This window comes from Lepidochelys kempii, chromosome 4, assembly GCF_965140265.1.
Source record: "Lepidochelys kempii isolate rLepKem1 chromosome 4, rLepKem1.hap2, whole genome shotgun sequence".
Lineage (NCBI taxonomy): Eukaryota > Metazoa > Chordata > Testudines > Cheloniidae > Lepidochelys > Lepidochelys kempii.
Window position 1 is genome coordinate 131,267,420 of NC_133259.1, and position 24,559 is coordinate 131,291,978.

Below are 24,559 nucleotides of genomic sequence, written 5' to 3' on the forward strand. Positions count from 1 at the left end.
GGATTACAAACTAGGCTTTCCCCCCTGCTTATTTTACCTGCGGGGCCTGATCTGGTAAGCGTGCTCTGAAAATGCCTTAGAGCACACGTACTGGATCCGATCTCCACACAAAATGCACCCCAGAGGAGGTTTACCCAACAGCTCACTCACCCAGGATGTTGAAGACCTAGGTTCAAATCCCCACTCAGCCTGATGTAGGGCAGGGACTTGAACCAGCATCACTCAGCATTTTCCCCAACCACTGGGCTATGAAGGATCCTGGGGCAGGTCTCAATCTCCTGGGGAGGCTGCTCCACTTTGTGAAAGTAAATAATTACTCACTGGGCCAGAGAGACAATGAGAACGACTCTGTAGCCTGGTAGTTTTTGTAAGAAAGGGCTCACTTAGTTTATATGGCTAACTCTAGGAGAAGGTTCACCGCTGTGAATTCTGAGCAGATTGAGGAGCCTCGCTCCCTTTGACGGGCACAGCTTAAGCCACACCCACCTCCTCAGCATTTCCTGCTGGCTCACTTAGATGGCTCCCCACAAAGATTGTTGGCTTTTGTGGCTCCCCTCTTGTAGATCCCTAACTCTCTGTGTACCTTGTATAGGGAGCTAGGGCACCTGATTTGGGGCTGAAGATTTCACCAGGTGGCAGGGCACCTGAAATTAGGCACTGAGCTTAAGTCCCCCTTGTAGATCTAGCCCTAGGCCCCTACCTGCATCTTTAAGTGCTTATAAATCTTTGAAAATCTGGCCCTCAGGCCCAGAGCCACAAAGGTATTAAGGCACCTAACTCCCATTGAGTTCAATCAATACGAATTAGATGCCAAAATACTTTTGAGGATCTGGACCTAAGTGATTTGCTAAACTGGGGCTCAAGTTACCATGTTCATGTAGTTATTTGAAAAACATTGCAAAAGGGGGGTTAGTTCCTTGTTATTAAACCAACCAGGTCCTCATTGCAACAGGTTTAATTTTCTGCTAAAATAACAGTGTTTTCAGGCTTGTTGGGATTATGTCAGATGAGACGACTTACCATAGCGCTGCTTCCATCCCACTCTACTTTCCCAGCCAATTTCACAGTCATTCTAATGAGCCCCTTCCCTTCCTAGTTCCCTCCAGTCCCAGCTTTGGGTGATGCATTTTCATCTTTCACAACAATTTACATGTATGTTTAAAAAAGGCAAAATACACCCAAAGGCAACATCAAACATATAATGTGCAGAATACATGGACACTATGAAAACACTTTGTGTTACTCAATATAAGCAACGATGTTGCCCTAATCAACATGCTCAAAATATAACCAGAAAGAAACCCGTTCCTCCAAGAATAGAAATGGGAAAGGGGGAATGGGCAGCATAGAAGTATTATTAACAATGTTCCAGAGGCCTGGAGGATGTGTGTGAGGGAGCAAGTGAATTCACAAAGCAGAAGGAAGCAGAGGAATCCCTCACTGTCAGCAATGAGTCGCACTCTGCAGCTTCTCCGTGGAGACGGAGACACAAGGATTCCACCATCCCTGCTCCGCACAAAAATGGAGGCTCCAAAATCCAGCGAGATGACATCTCTACAGCACCCAGATTTTTAAAATGCAGTGGGAGTGATTTACATGTAAAAAAACCCAGCAGTGTGCTCTTCACCAGCACTCTATTTCAAGACCTTTTGCACTCCGCATCTGTAACAGAAAATGTTCACAGCATTGTTTACTTTGTATTCCTCCTTGTCAATGGGTATTTCACTGCCTCATTCCTACATTTGTGCCATCCCCTGAGATTACTACCTCGGGTGGAATAGTGATTGGCTCTGTGATGAGTCGGACTGGCCCCGCACTGGGAATGAGAGGGTCAACCCTTCCCTGCTGGCAGAGGAAGCCATGCCCCTGAGGCTCTGCTAGGCATGCTCCAACAGACAGTCCAGTATAAAAGCCTGCAGAGCTGCTCAGTCAGGGTTGGTGGCTGAGGAAGGAGGACACGCAGCGGATGCTTCAGCCCAGGAGCAATGGTGACTCGTACAGGAGGGAACTGAGGGGCCAAGAAGTGGGACCAGAGACCGGCAGCTGTGGGAACCCCAGGGAGCACCAGGGCTGAGGAACCTTGAAGACCCTGATGCCACAGGGAATGCTACGTTTGGAGAACTGGTAGGAAGTGACCCAGGAATGGAAAGGGAGTGGTATCTCCCACCACTCTGAGGGCAGTGTGTTGCAGTAGGATTCCCCGTTGACCCGGGGCGGATCACGCCATAAATGACAGAGCCCTGGGTTGGAGCCCAGGCTCCCCTACCGGGGGTCTCCCACCCTTTTTGTGATGACATAGTTCACCAACCCCTCTCTTACCTCAAAGGAAATAGATGAACTCCGGCCGCTGGGCTGCACTATCTTATGAGGGGAAGAGGACTTAGAGGGACTCTAGGCCTCGGGCCACACTGCTTTAGGAGCGCAATAGAGAGACTCCGGTTGCTAGGCCGTGCTGTCCCACCAGGGGAAGAAGATTTAGAGGGACTCTAGCCATTGGGCCATACAGACCTGACTACCAGGGAGGTTGTAGAACCGGCATAGAAGCCGGGAGGTGGGGTTAACCTCCTTCCCCCCAACTCCTCCACGCCCTGGAATCAAAGGGGTTGACAAAGTACAAAACCCGGCCCAGGCTCTTACAACTTGTCATGCTTCATTCCTACACTTTCTTGCTCCTTTCCCTCTCTCTGGCTGCAATGACATTTGGTTCAGTGTGCTTCCTTTTGTGCCACCATTTGTTGCTGATGAGCCCTAGCAGTCACAAGCAGATTTGTAGCACCTGATTTGAGGTCTTTTACTGCCTCTGCTAGGCCATTAAATCAAAGCTGAAGCCAGTGGTTTGTCACTGGAAGGGCAAAACATAATGACTGAGCTTTCATCAAAATCGTGCTGATGGAGACTAGCTAACATAACATAAGGACATAAGAACATAAGGATGGTCATACTGGGTCTCACCAAAGGTCCATCTAGCCCATTACCCTGTCTTCCGACAGTGGCCAATACCAGATGCCCCAGAGGGAATGAACAGAATAGGTAGTCATCAAGTGATCCATCCCCTGTCGCCCATTCCCAGCTTCTGGCAAACAGAGGCTAATGACACCATCCCTGTCCATGCTGGCTAATAGCAATTGATGGACCTATCCTCCATGAATTGATCTAGTTCTTTTCTGAACCATGTTATAGTCTTGGCCTTCACAACATCCTCTGGCAAGGAGTTCCACAGGTTGACTGTGAGTTGTGTGAAAAAATACATCCTTTGGTTTGATTTAAAACTACTGCCTCCTAATTTAATTTGGTAGCCCCTAGTTCTTGTGTTATGAGAAGGAGTAAATAACACTTCCTTATTTACTTTCTCAACACCAGTCATGATTTTATAGACCTCAATCATATCCCCTCTTAGTCATCTAAGTCAGGAGTATTTCCTTTGTAATCAATCAATGTGGGACAGTACTTTGCGCTCCTATGAATTCCTTTCAGAATTTCAAAGAGCCTGACAAACTTCAATTTTCATGACAAAACTTTGAGGAGGGAATTTTCATGACAAAACTTTGAGGAGGGAATGATTACAGGCATTTTCGAGATGGTGTGAACTAAAGCACAGAACCATTAAGGGAAGCATTTTCAAAACTTCAAAAGCAAGGCACCTAAATCCATATTTACAGCCTGACCTTACAAGCACTTACCCCATTCTGTTAAGCACGAGGTAATTCCACGAGGGCCAATGGGCCTATTCACGTGCTTAGAGGTAAGCATGTGTATAAGTGTGCGAGGACCAGGGCCTTAGGGTACCTCCACACCACAAAAAAATAACAAAAAAACCCCCAAACAAACCTGTGGCAGCGAGTCTCAGAGCCCAGTTCAACTGACTCAGACCCACAGGGCTCACATTATGGGGCTAAAAATAGTAGTTTGGTATACAGTCCAGCTCAGGCTGAAGCCAGGGCTCTGAAACCCAGTGTGGGGCGGTGGGTCTCAGAGCCTGGGCGGGAACCTCTACATTACTATTTTTAGCTTCTATCGGGTGCCCAAGTCAGATTCTGAGACTCACTGCTGCAGGGTTTGTTTTTGCAGTGTAGATGTGCCCCAGGATACCTAAAAAAGTGGCCTGATTTTCAGAGATGCTAAGCACACCTGCAGCTTCCACTGATGTCTCCCATTGTCCAGCACCTCAGAAAAGCATCTCACTTATTTTTGTGCCTCTTTAATCACCTGTCCCTCCTTTTCAACCCATTATTACAGCAGATAAAGGGCTGCTCATCTTCACCAGTACTAATCTAAGGATGAGTTCCAGACACCCCATCATTGGTCTTAGTATTCATTTACATTCTAATATGCCTCCACGCTCTGAAAGCTTATGAGAGACATAAAAAGCCCCTACCATTATTAGGCCCTGGGTGTCCGCCAAACCTGCTCATAAGTATCCCCCATATCCAATTTGGCCACCTAAGTGAGTTCCTTATTGCCTTCAGGTCCTGGCCTGTAGTTTAGTTCAGCAGAGAAGAATTAATCTGAATGAGCATCACTTCAATTCACTTTTTAGGCCTTGCTGTGCCACTGTGGTACTTCAGTTTTAAGCTGGCCTGTTGAAATCAGGAGGGTTACACTGGCACAGAGCGGATGCAATAGTGAATCAGGACCTTGATGTATTAATTTCCTACAAAATCTGGGCACAGAAACACACACACTTTCCCAAATATGTAATGCTGATAACTGAAAAGGGGAAATTAACGTTGAAAATAAAAGCAACAGCAGGATATTATTGTGCAGACACAGAAAGCAAACACCACTCCCTAGCAATGGAAAGGAAATTATTCATGTGATGATACCCTTCGTGATAATAGCTAACACAGTCTTTTTGACAAGCTATGCAAGTGATATATTTTCAAGAGTTCTGATACTTGGATCACTTTTTGCTTTCATTTAGGGAAAAAGCCCTCAAAGTCACAAAAGAGAAATGTAGGCGATTGTGCCATAAAACTTCAACAGCAAAGAAGGGTGGAGAAGGAATCACAATTCTTAAAGAAACTTGGAATCATTCCGCTGGAGCCTGGTCATTCGTTCAGGTTAAAACAGCCATCTACCCAAGAGGAGGCACAAATCATTTGGAAAAAAGACTTTGCTACAAGCTAACTTTGTAATTAATGAATGCAAGGTTAGAGAACTGGAGCAGCAGAGCCTATATCCTGCCAAGAAGATAATTTCAGGTGTAACAAAACTGCATAAGGCTTTCAGGAATGTGTGATCAGCTTCTACGCTGTGCTACATTTCCCCTGAAATAGAGGCAGAATTTTCCAGCGTCTTGTGGCAATAAGGATATTTTGCTTCTTTTACAGGCACACCATAATCAGAAGTGTCTGAATAACAAAAACCAATAGCTACAAAACTAAAGCGGGGGGAGGAAGACTGCTCATGTTTTCCTCAACAATATTTAAACGTAGAATAATTTTCCCTCTTCCTTTTATTATATCCTTAATGTGGGGGAAAATGATGACTCAGTTTTAAAAGGAAGAGCATTTTCTTTCCAGCAGTCACCCTACGATTTAGAGAAGGAGAGAGAATGGAGCTAGCAGAAGGGAAGGAACCCTGATCTTTCACAATTCAATGTGCTTTTTTCAATGCAATGTTAATCTTTTTCTCCCTTTGGTGAGAAAGTGGTGTCGCTGAAATAGGAAAAGAAAAAAGTTACAGAATAGTTGGATACATTGGATGTATTCAAGTCAGAAGGTCCACAAGATATTTATGCTAGGGTACTTAAGGAACTACCTGAATCAATCTTCAAACCATTAGCAATCTTCTTAAAGAACTCATGGAGGTCTGGCGAGGTACCAGGAGTCTGGAGAAAGGCAAACATCATGCCTATCTTTAAAAAGGGAACAAAGAGGATCTGGGGAATTTTAGATCAGTCAGCTTACCTTCAATACCTGGAAAGATACTGGAACAAATTATTAAAAATCAATGTGTAAACATCTACGGGATTAAAGGGTAATAAGTACTAGGCAAAATGGATTGGGGAAAAACAAATCATATCAAACCAATCTAATTTCCTTCTTTGACAGGGTTACTGTTCTAATGGATAGGGTGGAAGCAGTAGACATAATATATCTTGGTTTTAGTTAGGCTTTTGATGCAGTCCTACATAACATTCTCATAAACCAAATTGGGAAATGTGGTCTAGATTAAATTACTATAGATGGGTGCATAACTGGTTGAAAGACCATAATCAAAGAGAAATTAGCAATGGTTCACTGTCAAATTGAGAAGACGTATCTAGTAGAATCCAGCAGGGGTCTATCATAAGTCTGGTGCTATTCAGTATTTTCATTAATGACTTGCATAATGAAATGAACAGTCTGCTCATAAAATCAGCAGATGACACTAAGCTGGGAGAGGTTGCAAGCACTTTGGAGGACAGGATTCAAATTCAAAATAACCTCAACAAATTGGAGAATTGGTCTGAAATCAACAAGATGAAATTCAATACTGACAAGTCCAAAGTACTACAGTTTGGAATTAAAAAACCCAACTGCTCAAATACAGAATGGGGAATAACTGGGTAGGCACTAGTCCTGCTGGGGGCTGGGTGCACAGTGGATCACATATTAAATATCAGCCAAAAATGGAACGTAGTTGTTAAAAAGGCAAATATAATTCTGGGGTGTATTAACAGGAGAGTCGTACATATGACACAAGAGGCAATTGTCCCACTCTACTTGGCACTGGTGAGGCCTCAGCTGCAGGACTGTGTCCAGTTTTGGATGCCACACTTTAAGAAAGATGTGGAAAAATTGGAGAGCGCCTAGAGGAGAGCAACAAAAGTGATAAAAGGTTAAAAAAGGTTAAAAAAGAAAACTGGGCATGTTTTGTCTTGAGAAAAGAAGACTGAGGAGGGGGACCCGAAAAAAGTCTTCAAAAATGTCATGGTCTTCTTCAAAGAGGACTGTGACCAATTGTTCTCCATGGCCACTGAAGATAGGACAAGAAGTAATTGTCTTAATTTGAAGCAAGGGAGATTTAAGTTTGACACAATGTCAAATTTTCTGACTATAAGGATAGTTCTATACTGGAACAGCTTCCAATAGAGGTTGTGGAATTCCCATCACTGAAGGTTTTTTAAGAACAGGTTAGACAAACATCTGTCAGGGATTATGTAGGTTTACTTGATGCTGTGTTAGATCCCCTCCAGCCTTACATTTCTAAGGTTCTATGAAAATATTTGTCTGAGGAACTCTCCCAACCATTAGTGTTGATTTTTAATAGGTCTTGGATAACTGGGCAATTTTCAGAGGACTGGAAGAAAACTAATGTAGTACCAATATTTTAAAAGGGTAAATGGGATGACCCGGGGAATTATAGACCTGTCAGCCTGCTCTCAATCCTGGGTAAAGAAATGAAATGACTGATATGGGACTTGATTAAAAATAATTAAAGGCGGGTAATATAATTAATGACAATCAACATGGGATTATGGAAAATAAATCTTTCCAAACTAACTTGATATAATTTTTAGATGAGATTACAATTTTGTTTGATAAAGATAATAGTATTGATGTACACCTAGACTTCTGCATGGCATATAACTTGGTTCTACACAACAGTTTGATTAAGAAAAGAGAACAATACAAAACCAAAAAGGTGAATTTAAATGGTTCAAAACTGTTTTGATAGATCTCAAGATATAATGGTTAACTGGGAATCATCACTGAGTCGGTATGTTTGAAATGGGGTCCTGGAGGCATTTGTTCTTGGTCTTACACTATTTAATATTAGTATCAGTGACCTGGAAAGAAACATAAAATCATTACTGATAAAGTGTTCAGATGAAACAAATAATAATGAAGAGCACAGGTCACTGATACATAGTGATCTGGATTGCTTAACATGCTGATACAAGTAAACAAAGTGAGTTTCAATAAAGTCAAATGTCAGGTCATATGTTTAGGAACAAAGAATATAGGCCATACCTACAGCGTGGGGGGACTCTATCCCAGAAAGCCGTGACTTTGAAAAAGACTTGATGGATATTCAGTTAAATATCATCTTCCTGAAGGATGCTGTGGCTAAAAGGTCTAATGCAATGCTTGGATGTATAAATAGGGATATACTGAAGAAGAGTAGAGAGGTAATATCTTCATGTTCAGCATTGGTGTGACCATCACTGCAATACTGAGTCCAGTTCTCGTGTCCAAAATTCAAGAAGGATGTTGATAAACTGGAGAAGATTAACAAAAGATCCTCAAGAATAATTAAAGCACTGGAACATATGCCTTGCAGTGAAAGACTCTAAGTGCTCAGTCTGTTTATCTTAAGAAAGAGAAGGTTAAGTAAAGGGTTACTTGATTACAGTCTGTACATACCTACGTAGGTAACAGAAATTTTATAATAAAGGGCTCTTCAACCAAGCAGACAAAGGTATAACAAGATACAATGGCCAGAAGTTGAAACTAGACAAATTCAGTCTCATAATGAAATGTAAATTTCAACAGTGAGAGTAATTAACCATTGGAATGACTTAGTAAGGCTTGTGGTTGATTCTCCATTACTGGAAATGTTTAAATCAAGGATGGATGTTTTTCAAAAAGATATGTTCAACCACAGCTACTAGACTTGAAGCAGGAATTAATACAGGAAAGTCCTGTAGCCTGTCTTACGCAAGAGGTCAGACTAGAGTATGACAGTGGTCCCTTCAGGCTTTAAAATTTATGAATTAATTTTTACTACTAGTACTAATGGCTATTGTTAGTCTGATTGGCTTTATCAGGTTAGTTTGTGGTTGTTGTTGTTTTAAATTATTCTTATCCTTGGTTATCATATATTACAACAGCACCTAAAGCCATTGGAATGGGCACTGAACAGCAGTGTAAGGGCTAGATTGAGATTTGGATTACATAACTGTGCAGGACCCTCTTACACCCCTACTCTGGCTAACAGGACCTAGGTGCCGAGAAATAAGCAGTGCTATGCATCTGCTTTCTTCCTCCCCAGACCAAGTAGCAAGAAAGAAGTGTGAAATGGATCCATTCCACCCATTGTTGTAGGGGTAGTACTGGCCAATGAGCTTCTGGTATAGGCCAGCAGTGAAGTAGTATCCCCTGGGAGCCAAGAGGAAACAAGGGAAGAATTGCAAAAAGAAAAGGAGGACTTGTGGCACCTTAGAGACTAACCAATTTATTTAAGCATAAGCTTTCGTGAGCTACAGCTCAGAAAGGTGTATGAGGAATAATGCCTCCTAGAGCTACTGCTGTGGAAGTTCACCTTCTGCAACAGCCCTTGCTCACAGCTATGTCTTAAGGCAAAGGGCAAGTCTACACTACAAAATTAAGTTGACCTAAGTGACTTAAACGTACAGCTACCAAAGTAATTGAATCAGTTTTACATATCCACACTATGCTCCTTGTATAGGTGGTGTATGTCCTTACCAGAAGCACTTGCACCAATTTAACTGCCAGTGTGGAGTATTGTGGGATGGTTTCTGAAAGGAGGCAACTGTCAAAGTAAGCAACACAATGTCTACATTGACACTGCATCAATCTAACTATATCAACTTAAGTACTACGCCTCTCATGGAGGTGGAGTTATTAAGTCAGTGTAGTGGGCGATTTAGATCAGTGGGAGATAAATTTTAGTGTAGATGCTTACAAGTTAGGTCGAGGTAAGGCCGCTTACATTGACCTAAACTTTGTGGCATAGACCAGGCCAAAATCTAGTCCTATATAAATAAATGTATATTTTTCTCACAATTATAGTAATGCCACCTGACATTTCTGTAGTGCTTTCCATTGCAAAGCACTTTACAGTTTTACAAGTGTGTATTAATGACAACCAAAATACAAATCACTACACCCAGGACTCAAATGCAGCCATCTCTGGGTTGTTTAACAGTAACACTACACAGTAGGCTAAGGCCCCAATCCACCAACTAATATAAGCACATGAGGAATTCCACTGAAGTCAATGTAATAAAGTGCTTTGCTGGATCTGGGGCTAGGACCTGAAGAAAAGTAAAATCCATTAGTCAGTTGAAAGTACATGGCAATGTGTTGTAGCTAAGCAAAATGCTATTATCCAAACCGGAATGTGGCCATGACACTGATGTTAAAAAGGTTTCATGGTTAGCTAGAGAAAACAAAGTATATTCCCCCTTTTCTTGATATTTTCCCATTGGATTGCAATTAACTTACTCTTCTTGACATGTTGACGTTTTAACTCATTTAGGTGGGTAGCTGTGTTTCATAACTTGCCAATTCACTGAGTGCTTCTTGTCATTTGCATTGTTTCAATTATAGGTAGGTAAACCATAGGGACTCCCAAACAGACTTAGTTATACTGAACACATTCTGCATCCTTAGCACGGTTTTTCATACCATCTCCCTCATCATAATGGGAAACAGACAAATGTACCAAGAATTATGGGTAGCTCCTCCATATAACATGAATCATTGCCATTTTGAGGAGAGACTTATATTGAAGTTGGTTGGTTACCAGTTTCATTATGACAATATCCAAAACTATAAGTAGTGTTCTAATAAAAGAAGACACACACAGAGGCAAACACACTTGATATAGAGACCGGGAGGATGCATTTGTATTGCTGAATAAATCACTTTGACCAATATTAATTGCCAAAAAAAAAGAAAAGAAAAAGAAAAAAATAGATCCCATTTTATTTTCTTTGTATAAAAAGGTCTATTTAATGTAAATAGGTATTTAATTTGTGAAAACAAAATATCTAGAGATAAATATAATAGAAGATATTCACTGAACTGAGCTATGTTTTAAATCACATTTAACAGCTAAATGAAGAGATAGTCCGTAAAGAAGTAATAAATATTATTCTATGTATAATAATAGGTTATAATACATAATTTTAATTAAATTAGTTTTAAATCAAACCGGTTGACCCATAACTCCTGATGGTTAAAGGCTGCCATAAAGGACTTTTAATCCTAAAAGTTAACAAAAATATATGCACCAGCCCTAAAAAACCTTTCACTTTGTTTTTACACTCTGCAACTACCCAGAGATAAAGATTACCTGACTGAAAAAAATCAGGAAAATCAGGAAAAATCTTTATATCACAGTGAAACCTATTTTAAGTAAGCAAATATGAAACCAGCCCCAAATGGTCATCCAGTAGAAAAGGTCTTAAACCCTAATGGTAGTGAACTAGAAAGTTTGAAGATATTTCAAAGTGTTAATTTAAGATGGGGTTTGTGTGTGGACGTAATCACTAGTTCACATTTCACTGTTATGCTACTTGCACACTGCATACCACATGCAGCAGCATGTAGGGTATGTTTAGCTACACTCCACAATCAAAAGCAGGCTGTGTCCACATTGCAGCGTGTAGCTACATGTGTTAGTGAAAGGCTCTGGCAGGGTCAAGGCAGTGGGGAAAGGCTCAGCAGCAGGGAACTGCCAGAGCCTGTTCCCACTGCCTCCCCACTATCAAGGTCCTTCCCTGTTCCTGGAGTCTTTCATTGCAGCGGCAAAAGGCCCGGACACCTCCTTTCTACTGGAGTCTTATCCTGCTGCAGGGAGTTGTTTTATCCTGCCACAGGGAGCTGCCAGAGCCTTTGCCCGTTGCTTCCACACTGCTGGAGTCTTTCCCCTCTGTTGGATCTTTTCACTGCAGTGAGGAAAGACTCCAGCAGTGAATAGGCAGAGGGACACTACACTGCTAAAAACAGCAGTGTCATCAGGGAAGACACTGCTTGGGCAAGTAGAGAGCCATGTAAGGGATATACCTGGGTGCATACCCACAAGATCCAGGTGTGTCTTTGCTCATCTAAGAACTCCCTCCCCGTCTACACTGATATTTGTACCCGTGCTAGGGGGGAATGTAGTGTATGTACTCCACATGCCACTGAAAGGAGTGTGCAGTGTAGATGTGCCTTTTATGTAATCGAGTTTAAGGCCACAAGGGATCACCAGATCATCTAGTCTGATCTTCTGTATATCACAGACAACTAATACCACGGCCACACTGACCCCAGTGAAATCTCTTTCTGAGTTTACTTACACTGATGCATGGCCCTGATTCAGCAAAGTACTTAAGCACATTGCTAACTTTAACTTCAAAGCAGACTACTCACTCACTTCAGCTTAGGTATGTGCTTAAGTACCTTGCTGAATCAAGGCCTAAATCCAGAGTACCTACGATGGATTTAGAGTAACTTACTCCATGTCTGCACTGCAGACTTCTGTTGGCACAGTTATGTTGGTAATGGGAGTGAAGAGGTATGATCCCTGACCCATGTAGTTGTGCCGATGGAGGTCCCTAGCGTAGACACAGTTATATCAGCAAAGCTGAACTTTTACCAGTACAGTTTGTTTCACTTGTTGTGGGAGGTTTAATTACATGAGTACAAAGTGAAGTTTTGCTGGTATAACTGCGTCCATATTAGGAGCACTTTGCTGGTAATGTTTTTTCTTGCCTTCACCTTGTCCTGTTAGTTGGGCCAGCAGCTCTTGTTCAGGTCCAAGCACTCTTGTTGACTACTTTTGTCCAAGCTGACACCAACTTTCTTCATGTCTTGCTTCGGCATCTCGAACCACCTTTTTCTGATTCTTCCTCCTGGTCTTTGTCCCGTGACTACTAGATCTGATACTCTCTGACCAACACACCACACGTCTTGTTGTCTCACATGACCCAACCATCTTAGTAGATACTCTCTCCGCTTTTCCATGATGCGGGCCACCTGCATGATAACTCATACCATTTCATTGTGTGACCCCATCCATCAACTCTTGTCTTCCTAGTGTTAACCTAAGCATTCTCATTTTGGCAGTATGAAGTAATTGTTCTTCTCTCATTCATCCGCTAACTTTCTGACCCATATGTCATGGCCAGTCTAATTATGGTCTTATATACTTTGCTCTTTAGCTTACTTGCCATATTCTTCTTGCAGAGAACTCCTGTCAACTACCTCCTTTTCCACCAAGTGCTCTTCATGTGATCCCTAACATCTGCTCCATGGTCCTCGCATGGCTCAACACTGAACTGAGGTATTTAAATTGTTGCACAGACTTTAACTCTATACCATCTAATTATACTGACTTCTCATTGTCCCTCTCAATAAAGCATTGCGTGTATTCCATCTTTTGTTAGTTGATTCATAAACCATTTTCTTTTCACGCAGCCCTCCACTATAATGGTATTGCTATACCAAGTTTTAAAAAAGCACCTTAGTGGTATCGCTGTATCAGTAAAATGTTTTTAGTGTAGATATGGCCTTACCTCAGAGTTTGGCCCATATATTCTAGCACTGAACAATATATTGGGCCAGATCCTTAGTTGGAGTAACTCAGTGTGGCTCATTTCAGTGGAGTTAGGACACTTTACAGCAGCTTGGCTTGATTAGATCAGCTAGACCATGCCCCTGACAGTGCAGGATTGGTCCCTATTGCACATTTTTCTAGAATTATAGACTCTAGAGTAAGAAAGGCCTGTTGCGGTAGCACAAAGGATCAGATTTATGTGCTTTAGCAGTCATCCATTAGCGGTAATTCCACTCCAGCTGAAATTTTGGAAATTGCTTTATCAAAATACCATTCTTATGTCAATGGCTGATGTTCCAAATTGTCAGCATTTATCCTATGAATGAGGCATGATGAGAGCATAAATTTTAACACTCGAAATGAAAATATGGAACACAAGCCAAATGGAAGCCACTGAGTTTTTAATGTTGTCCAGCTATAGCTATGTAAGTATTATTATTATTGGCTTCTTTCCATCCTGATAGGAACTGAATGTTAAGAAACAGTACTGTGTTCCACGCATCTGTCATAAATCTCACAGGAAGCAGGGATATAGATCCTTGTATTATTGGTACAATAGTCTTAAAGCAATGGGGGGGAAAAATCTGACATATCCAACTAGCTAGAGTGGTGTGGGAGGCAGTGAAACTGGACATATGGATGAGGGTTCTATTTGGGATACAGTGTTTCTTTATCCGAGTATAACAGGGTGTAGCAGGGCCCCACTTGGTCCTGCCTCTTCTCTGCTCTAAAAACCGCTACAAGACCTTCTGCCTCAGCAGTCACCAGTGCAGTTTATTTACATCATGCCATCCCACCACCTTCTCACCAGGCACAGCTTGGGGCTTCCGGCCTTGAGGACTTCTTAGCCTCCGGACCCAGAAGGGCAGAGCTGCTCCTTTCCCCTTCCCCTTCCCTTGCTTCCTCCTTTCTATCTGCCTCCCTTAGCTTCCTTCCTCTGCGGCTTTTATACTGCCCCAGGCTAATTAGGCTGGCAGCTGTTTCCCCTTTGCCAATCAGGTGCAGATTTCTCTAGCCAGCTCCAATTTACCTCCCTTAATTGGAGCAGGGGTGACAGAGGGCTGGCTCAGGAGTTCCTGCACAACACCCTGTCACACCGAGTGTAACTATAATAGAAACTTTGTGTTTGACATCTGCATTAAATACAGCAAACGAGTAGCTCACACATCAGAAAACTACAAAGCCATTTATTTAAACGTAATGAATTAATATTACCCACATATCGCAAAATACTTCAACTCTCTTTGCAAAGGCATCAGATTTCATGTAAAATCTAATGTTACAACAATAAAATCCTCCAAACCATTCTGCCATCTCAGCTGGATCTTTTAGTGTCTGTGGATGGATAACAGACACAGTCCCAACCACATCTGGTTTGAGGAAAAGACGAATCACAGTGTGGAGGAGAGGATGAAGGTCCCATCACAAAAATAAAATAAGATTACATCTCCTAGTGTGGTTGAGTCAAATAATACTTTGGAGAAGACACAAGATCCCAATCTATCACAGAAGATACATTGTCAGCATGGATACTGAAGTGCACAGAATAAGAAGTCTCTTGAGAATCCACTGATCCAACAAGAAGTCAGTTAGATAAAAATTCAGGTGAGTGATCTGCATACAACCAGAACTTCATAAAACTTTTTATGCTCTGATTCACAAGCAGGACAGATACACACAAATCAGTCCATCTTTGATTCTGGACATCTCCTGAACCTGAGATCATATGTAAAACCCACAGCCAGGTCTCTCTCTTCACTAACCCTCCCTGAATCTGAGTACCCATTTATGTCAGATGCATGAAAGAAAGTGCAGGCTTTCATATTCAGTTGCTATTACATCTATAAGAGGCCGATATAGGGTAGCATGTCAATACTATTGATTTGTCTCCTCCTGCTTTGAATTTTGTATTGTATGCCTTTTGTGAGACGGTTTAAAGATGTAACAAATATATCTAGATTTTTTTTATATATTTCAGTTTTTCCAAGTGAATTTAATACTTCTATAAAGGTGTTAGATTGCCAACCCTGGAGACCAGTCTCCTCTTATTTATCCAGAGAACAGGAACAGGAACAGCAACTAGAGAGACAGTGCATGTTTTTCCTTACTGTCTTACCTGGAGAGACTTGGAATAGACTCATGTTGATTGGTTATTGCACAATCAACACCAAGTAGTGTAACTATCAGACACAAAGTGAATCATACAATCATAGAATAACAGAGTTGGAAGGGACCTCTGGAGGCCATCTAGTCCAACCCCCTGCCCAGAGCAGGACCAATCCCAACTAAATCATCCCAGCCAGGGCTTTGTCAAGCCTGTCCTTAAAAACTTCTAAGGAAGGGGATTCCACCACCTCCCTAGGTAACGCATTCCAGTGTTTCACCACCCTCCTAGTGAAAATTTTTTTTCCTAATATCCAACTTAAACCTCCCCCACTGCAACTTGAGACCATTACTCCTTGTCGTGTCATCTGCTATCACTGAGAATAGTCTAGATTCATCCTCTTTGGATCCATCTTTCAGGTAATTAAAAGCAGCTATCAAATCCCCCCTCATTCTTCTCTTCCGTAGACTAAACAATCCCAGTTCCCTCAGCCTCTCCTCATAAGTCATGTGTTCCAGTCCCCTAATCATTTTTGTTGCCCTTCGCTGGACTCTCTCCAATATTTCCACATCCTTCTTGTAGTGTGGGGCCCAAAACTGGACACAGTACTCCAGTTGAGGCCTCACCAATGTCGAATAGAGGGAAACGATCACATCCCTTGATCTGCTGGCAATGACCCTACTTATACACCCCAAAATGCCATTGGCCTTCTTGGCAACAAAGGTACACTGTCGATTCATATCCAGCTTCTTGTCCACTGTCACCCCTAGGTCCTTCTCTGCAGAACTGCTGCCGAGCCATTTGGTCCCTAGTCTGTAGCGGTGCATTGGATTCTTCTGCCCTAAGTGCAGGACTCTGCACTTGTCCTTCTTAAACCTCATCAGATTTCTTTTGGCCCAATCCTCCAATTTGTCTAGGTCCCTCTGTATCCTATCCCTACCCTCCAGCATATCTACCACTCCTCCCAGTTTAATGTCATCTGCAAAGTTGCTGAGGGTGCAATCCACACCATCCTCCAGATCATTAATGAAGATATTGAACTAAACTGACCCCAGGACCGACCCTTGGGGCACTCCGCTAGATACCGGCTGCCAACTAGACATGGAGCCATTGATCATTACCCATTGAGCCCAACAATATAGCCAACTTTCTACCTACCTTGTAGTGCATCCATCCAGCCCATACTTCTTTAAGTTGCTGACAAGAATACTGTGGGAGACCGTGTCAAAAGCTTTGCTAAAGTCGAGGAATAACACGTCCACTGCTTTCCCTTCATCCACAGAGCCAGTTATCTCACCATAGAAGGCAATTAGATTAGTCAGGCATGACTTTCCCTTGGTGAATCCATGCTGACTGTTCCTGATCACTTTCCTCTTGTCTAAGTCCTTCAGAATTGATTCCTTGAGGACATGCTCCATGATTTTTCTGGGGAATGAGGTGAGGCTGACCAGCCTGTAGTTCCCAGGATCATCCTTCTTCCCTTTTTTAAAGATGGGCACTGCATTAGCCTTTTTCCAATCTTCTGGGACTTCCCCTGATCGCCATGAGTTTTCAAAGATAATGGCCAATGGCTCTGCAATCACATCTGCCAAATCCTTTAGCACTCTCGGATGCAACGCATCCGGCCCCATGGACTTGTGTACGTCCAGTTTTTCTAAATAGTCCCGAACCACTTCTTCCTTCACAGAGGGTGGCCACCTCTTCCCCATGCTGTGCTGCCCAGTGCAGTAATCTGGGAGCTGACCTTGTTCGTGAAGACAGAGTCAAAGAAAGCATTAAGTACATTAGCTTTTTCCACATCCTCTGTCACTAGGTTGCCTTCCTCATTTAGTAAGGGGCCCACACTTTCCTTGGCTTTCTTCTTATTGCCAACATACTTGAAGAAACCCTTCTTGTGACTCTTCACATCCCTCGCTAGCTGCAACTCCAAGTGTGATTTAGCCTTCCTGATTCCATTCCTACATGCCCAAGCAATATTTATATACTTATCCCTGGTCAATTGTCCAATCTTCCACTTTTTGTAAGCCTCTTCCCGGTTTGTGAGCAGCAGGTTAAGAAGAGCTCCGCCCCTAGTTGGTTCCTCCAGCACTTGCACCAGGAAATTGTCCCCTACAGTTTCCAAAAACTCCCTGGATTTTCTGTGCACCACTGTATTGGTCTCCCAGCAGATGTCAGGATGATTGAAGTTGCCCAATGGACTTGAAGTGCAATGGACTTTCGGTCCAATGGCATCAATAAAGCACATAGACTAGAACATTTATTTTCATAAGACTGCGTTAGCCAAAGCTGTTCCTCATGATTTTGTCAGTGTGATCAAATAGCACAATGTGGCATTTCAATCTATATTGCTAAAAAAAAGTGTGACTGTCCAACTTTTCCATTTGTAAAACTGTCGGAACCTCTGTGTATGTGTTATCTTTCTGTCTTCATCTGAGATGATATCTCACATTCCAAGGCAAATTGCTTCCTAACTAAATTCAGATGCCTGCAATTGCCTTTGCCCAGGTCAGCATAAGAAGAGTTTGAGGATGACTTTGCTGGCATACATGGTTTTCCTCAGGGGAGCTTACCAAAACCATCAATCATATTCAGTCCTGAAATAAATAGGATGTATTAGCATTGCTGAATGGCAGATATTGGCAGGATAACAGTTCTTCTATCCTGGCATGGTGTTTCATTGCTTGCCAACTAATATTTTGCATCTTGTATAAAAAAAGATAACATAGGGTTTAAACTCACAAGTGCTGAACACTTGTGAGATATTGAGTTCCCTCCATTTCCACTGAAGTCAATGAGAGCATTCAGGGCCTGATCCAAGACCCAATCAATGGAAAGATTTCTTTTGATTTCGGTGAGCTCACTCTTGCAGGTCTGAGCCCATAGCAAAAGGAAGAAGGAAAAGAAGTCCTGACCACATGCAATATGATCACATAGACAGTAGAGTATCTATATTACAGTTGATATGATAGTCTGTCAGCTAGCAAATGCAATTTTTCAGCAGAGGTTTAGCCATGTAACACATTATGTGAAGATTCTCGTCAATCACCAAATACATTATTTGTGAATATAAAGAGGTGCATTACTATAGATACTATTGGCCATTTTACTCCTTAAAAGAAGCAGTTTGGAATTTCTGGATACTTTGTAAATAAATTAAAACACAAACAAATGAGTTAAAAATTCAGTAGAGATTCCAAGAAAGAACAAAAAACAAGGGAAAGTAAAATGAACCAAACCCCTCTCATTCTATTCACAAGAGCAGTCTTGTGCATGTCAAAGTTTGGTGGCCTCAGTGGGATTACCCAGACGAGTAAAATAAGAAGGATTAAGCCCAATTTAGACAACAAAGATACTTTTTCATCACTTATGTCAATTCTGCAAATGTTTATACATCTGAGTAACTTTACCGATAGGAGTAGTCCTATTGAGTTCAATGTCAGAGTTACACACATAAAGTGTTTGCAGGACTAGGATTTAAGTGAATAATGATCCATTTGGCCAACTTTTAGAATTTGCAATGGAGGTCATTCAAGAAAAGTGCTAGAGGACACTAATCACACATTTGGCATTGACAGATATTTAACAATTCATCAGATTTCGCTGGTCCAACACCATTTCCTTTAGCAATTACATGTTATGTTACTGAGTTACATTAGGAAATTATAACTCATTTGGTCAAAGTTTTATTTTGAGCTTCAGAATCTTGGAAGGAACTTTACTCTGACAACACATGCAAAGGTACTTACAATGCAGTCTGAATAATTCACATGCTTTAAGATTTTTTGTACTAAATATCCTTGGGACACTCGTTTCTATATCCATGCAGAATAATGCAACCCTCCCTCCAATCCTTCTCTCCAATTTATAATTGACCTAGAAATGTTACACAGCCAATCTCAGCCTCTACTTTAAAATGGAAAAATAAAAGGAAGCCCCTTAACCTTTTCCTTTGTGAAGATAACCCTGGTGTATTCTAGATTTGGGGTTATTTATGGTTATTTATGGTTCTCTGTACAGTTGCCTAGAGCTAGTATTTGGTATCTATGAAAACCATGGCCATGTGTCCCTTTATTTTGTGGAGGATCCATGATTTTTTCATGACTATGGGGGCAGAGTTGCATGAGATGCTACCAACGACAGCCTTCTCAGCTGTCTGAATCTGAGCCACTTCCTCTGCTCTGAATCTCTTTTGACGTCTGGCCTCAAAAAGGAATAACTAATGAGCATGATAAGGACAGTGTGGTCCTGGGGCCTAGGCATGGAATCAAGAAGAAGTGCATCCTAAATCTGACTCTAATGTGGGCTTCTTCTGTGGCCTTGGTCAATACACTTAGATGTAAAATGCCTGTTATATATGGATAAATCCATTTTTGGATGCCTAAGCTGACTGCCTAATTTTTGAGAGCTACTGAGCACCCAATTCAGTCAGTGAATGCTGAGGGTGCTTAGCACTTCTGAAAAAATCAGTTCCTTGTTGTCTCCAATTACACAGGCCAAGAATTATGGTGAACAGCATGGGTGGATACTTTTGAAATTGTTGTCCTTAAGCTCTCTGTCTTATTTTTCCAAACTGCCAAATGAAGATAATTACTTACCCCATGGGGGTGTTGTGATTATTAATTAGTTGATGTTTGTAAAATGCTACAGAAGTGTTAAAACTCACCAAGACATAGAGGCTCCAAGACCCCTGGTTTATTTAAATCAATGTTCTTTGCAAAACTTTGTAAAAGTTTTGCCTTGACTTCGGTACGAGATGGGCTCCATTTCTCCAACAGCCCCATCTCATCCCCAAACTCATATTTTTTCATGTACAATACAAGGCTATTAAGCGTGTTACTGAGAACATGGCAGGTGTTGCCTCTAAATGTTCAACCTTGCTTTCTGAAGCAGATTGATACCTCTTATACTCTGAATTTTCTTTGTCAGCAACATTCCCAGCGTAATCAACTGAGCAGCTAATATTTAGTGATGGGTTTCTACGAATCCAAGTTGCTATCCTGGATATCTGTGCTAATGGTATTGGTAAATGATAGCCATAACTCAGAAGTGATTTCTAATTTTACTGGAGAATACTGGGGTGATTCTGGTGCCACTGCTAATGAGCTTCCAGCAGTGATACAACCAGGTTTATGATGGAAATGGTCGACTAAGTAACAATGGCAATGACAGTAAAAGATGAAGTGTTTATAACTCAAAAGATATACAATCTTCAGAATTTGTGGTCAACTGGGATGCTTTATACAGTATAAGTGCTGCATCCTTTCATAGCTGGTGTCCTCCGTCCAACCCCCACCCACTAGTTCTTGTTGTTTTAATCTTTTTTGCCAGGGAGAGTGCAGACTGGGAAGTGGTGAGACCTGGATAGGGAAGGTAGGTGTCTCAAAAATTATCTGAGGACCTAATGGCTTAAAGCACAACTGGGAGTCATGACTCCATGGCTTTCTTTCTGCCCATTACTTGCTATGATGGCATTGTTCAAGCCATTCACCCTCCCTGTGGCTCCTATATTCTCATTTGTAAAACAAATAGAATAAATATAAATAACAATAATAATAATAATAATAATAATAATAATAATATTTGTTTCCACCATGGGTTTTGTGAGGCTACATTGTTTGCAAAGTCGTTTGAGATACTCAAATGAGATACATTGTGAAAATGCACAGTAGCATTATTAGTTATTATGGTGAGTCTGGCAGATGACTGATTGGCTAATGCCTTTGAGAGAGGACTCTCCTACAGACAAAAAGTCTAGGGTATTAAGGTGGTCATGGTCTCCTTCCTGGTTCCTCTGACCACTGGAGTTTAGCCAGCTATGGTTTAACATTTCACTGGTGGTTCAAGTGACTACAGGACAAGGTTTAAAAGAATTGTGATTTAAACCTACATGAAGGGTTCCCTGACTGCTATGGGTCTGACTGTCTTTTCAGTGAAACAGGGATAAATCAAGAGTAAGACATTTGATGTCGATGGAGTTACACCACTGTAAAGGAATTACAAATGAGGGCACAATGATGATCTGCCAGCTGACAGTTTTTGAAGAGATGGAACATTTCACAATTTCACAACTCCTCCCTCACTCCCAAGATCATAAATGGAAAAGGAGGAGATAACAGTCATTTCTAGCCAAGAAGCCTCTAATTCAACTTCTGATAGAGTTCAGACTGGCAAGTGTTGAGGATTTGGGAATTATAGGGATGCCCATTAATCACACTGAAAATGTGTGTGGATTCATGCAGCTGAAGCCATATAATTAAGCTGCTACTCAGAATGTAGCAGTATGTGCTTGAGGAAGCCACATGGGATTTCTGTGTGTTTATCTGCTTACACATACATGTATAGGTAAACCTGAGTAGTTCTTTTGTTCTTATACTGCTAGGCAGAGTGAGTGCAAAACTGATCCAAGACAAACTTGGATGTGTGCCTTAATTTTTTTTTAATAAATAGTGCTGTCGAGTAATTTTCAATGCATAAAAGAGGTTGGGAAGGATTAACTAGTTCAAAGACTGGATATTTGGAACAAATTGCTCAGCTTGCTGCAGATACAGTGCCCATATTACACACTGAATGAGATCAGTGGGAAAAGAACTGGACCACCATTTCTGAGTTGGTTTTTTTTTTTACTTTACTTTAAGTATGTAACTTTCATGCACAAATACCAGAAAGTACAATCAATATTGCCAATGACAGAATAAATATTTCATCCTGTGCAGTGTGGAATATAAGTACTTTGTACTTCCAATTTCTTTATTGTCTTTAGCATATTTGCCAATTAAATAATTGAACACGGGAAGTGGTTAGCTCTGTAGATTAGTAATAGGTTATTTAGCCTTTCACTTTCAGGCTGCAGGGTCCATTACAGTCCTGGGATAGTACTGACAGATATTTGTTATTATGACTAGCCATAGGCATCTGCCTGTTTTGTTGTTGCTTAGGGTTGTGTCACTTTGCATGTCCATCTCTTTACTGTCCATTCAAACTCCACCCACGGGTTGGCCCACTATGGAGACCCACCCTCCCTGCATTTATCTTGGAAGATACATTTGGGGAACCAACCCTCCATGGCCTTCAAGTGACAAATGCACTGATCCCACTGCATGTCACTGCCAGTGACCTAGAGATGGAGGATTCTGCATCTTGTACCCAATTCCTCAGAGCTATCCAGTCATCTGAAAAAAAGTATGTCATCCAGCAGACTAAATTACACTTGGGTTGAAAAGGCTATGATCATGCTCTCTTTGTCTTTTGATTTATAGAGTATGCATTACTGCCTTCTAGTACCGTTCACTGTAATATGATAAGGCCCCACACAGAGCTGGGAAGGAGCTTTAAATGTACAAGAACAGCAATATCTCTGCCATCCCTAGAGGCCAAAATCCTCACATGACCCTTCTTCTGCCCTTTAGTGACAGAGCTCTGACATCGTGACAGCTTTAATAGGTAGCCAAGAGGCAGAACAAGAGTAAAAGATCTTTGCAGTCCATCTTGTCTTTCTAAAATTCTGAGGGATACAGGGAGGGAAACCACACACAAGTAGTAACACCAGGACCAAGAAAAGAAAAGCAAGCTTTAAGTGCTATTAAATACAAAACCTATGGTTAAATAACGTAAGGGCTGTAACACAAACCAGCAAAGCCAGGATTTTCCGTTAGAGCTCATTCTGCTCCACCATTAATTCACAGCATCCTGAAGCTTTGACTTTGAATTTCAAAGATTGTGTCTAGCTTGCGTCTAAATATTAATCATGTGTTTTGGGCTTACATCACTTGCTTAAGAGGTTTTCCTCTCCTTTTTAATATTTTTTTTTAGAAAGGTTCTTAAAAATGGCCTGATGTCAGCAAGTAGACATACACATATTTAGAATTAAGCAGAAAAACAAAATAAACATAGAAGATCTGGAGAAAAGAAATGTTCCATCTATCCTAAAAAAGTAGACATATCTCCACAGTTAATAGTAATAATAATAATAATTAATAATACATACAGGAATAACAATATCTTCCATTTATAAAGCACCTTTAATCCCAAAGCACTTTACAAAGTAAAGGCCTGATTCTTCACCCATGAAGTCAATGGAAGTTTTGCTACTGATTTCAAGGGGACCAGGATTGGGCTCTTAAATTGATATTTAACATATTCAGAGGGATCCCTTCACCCATTACTAAAATGTGGCCATCTCTGTGGTAGCTGTTTTACAACTCAGAGGAAGTCCGCACAACAGTTTAGATTGGGAAATGAAGGAAAAAAAATCTTTTCAAGTTTAGAAAAATAACATGCAACTGATTTTGTGTTAGCGCTGTACTTTAACCCCTCCCCAAAAAACTAAACTGACCAACAAACAAAATGCCCTCTTAAAATCTTTCCCCTCCCCCCCACAAAACAGTCAGAGCTTTACATAATGGTATAAATTAGAAACAAGGTTACTCACCGTGGAGGAGTCACTGCTTCCGTTCCCAAGCGTAGCTCCCTCAGCACAGGTGGGTAGGTGGGTAGAAAGTTGACTAGCCCTGCCCCCATCTATGACATCACATTCTACCTCATAAAAGGTAGTGAAAGTGCTCTGAACTCCAGTCTGATTTCCGAGAGATACAGAAAAGAGAGAGTGAGAGAGAGAGCAAGAGAAATATTGTACCCTAGTGCAGAGGGGAGAAGAGGAGAAAATGTGTGCTGAAGGAGCTATGCTTGGTAAAGGAAACAGGGACTCTTCCATGGTGAGTAACCCCACTGTGCAATTCCTCTCACTTGCTCCCTTACCGCAGGTAAGAAAATTACTGAACAATTTGCTAAGAGGGGAAGAGTGAGCTATGGTCCTATATGATGAAAACTAGAAGGGCCAGGAATGGCTACCCTGTTGAACCATGATTGCACTAGAGTGGGCTAGGGAATTTGGCAGAGGGATTAAAAAGTAACATTTCTGTGTATCTTTTTAAACACTGGGAACGCACATATAAAGGTGATGTAAGCAGTTGGAATTTCACCGACTTCAATGGGAGTTACACACAAATACACTAGGGTTGAATTTGGTCCATACAGAAGTCAGAGGAGAGTTTTAGCCAACCGTTTTATAGAAATCAGATGAGAGGGCAGGGAACCTTCACTAGCATGAAAGTCCAAACATTGTGGTCAGAGAGAGTCAACTTTCTCTCACCCTGCCTGCCTGAGCTGAGAGAGCAAGTGAGG

The 24,559-nt window shown here is 41.5% G+C and overlaps 1 protein-coding gene across 10 annotated transcripts in view; it reads right to left on the reverse strand.

Moving 5' to 3' along the window:
• CTNNA2 (catenin alpha 2) overlaps positions 1-24,559 on the reverse strand; it is a 784,792-nt gene that overhangs the window by 3,022 nt on the left and 757,211 nt on the right. For 8 of the 10 annotated variants that reach the window (XM_073342914.1, XM_073342915.1, XM_073342917.1 and 5 more), the window contains one exon: positions 23,808-23,951. The exons of the other annotated variants lie outside the window; for them this stretch is intronic. In XM_073342914.1, coding sequence (XP_073199015.1) covers positions 23,808-23,951 — 144 coding nt within the window. The remainder of the gene's footprint in view (positions 1-23,807; positions 23,952-24,559) is intronic. 10 annotated transcript variants of the gene reach the window in all.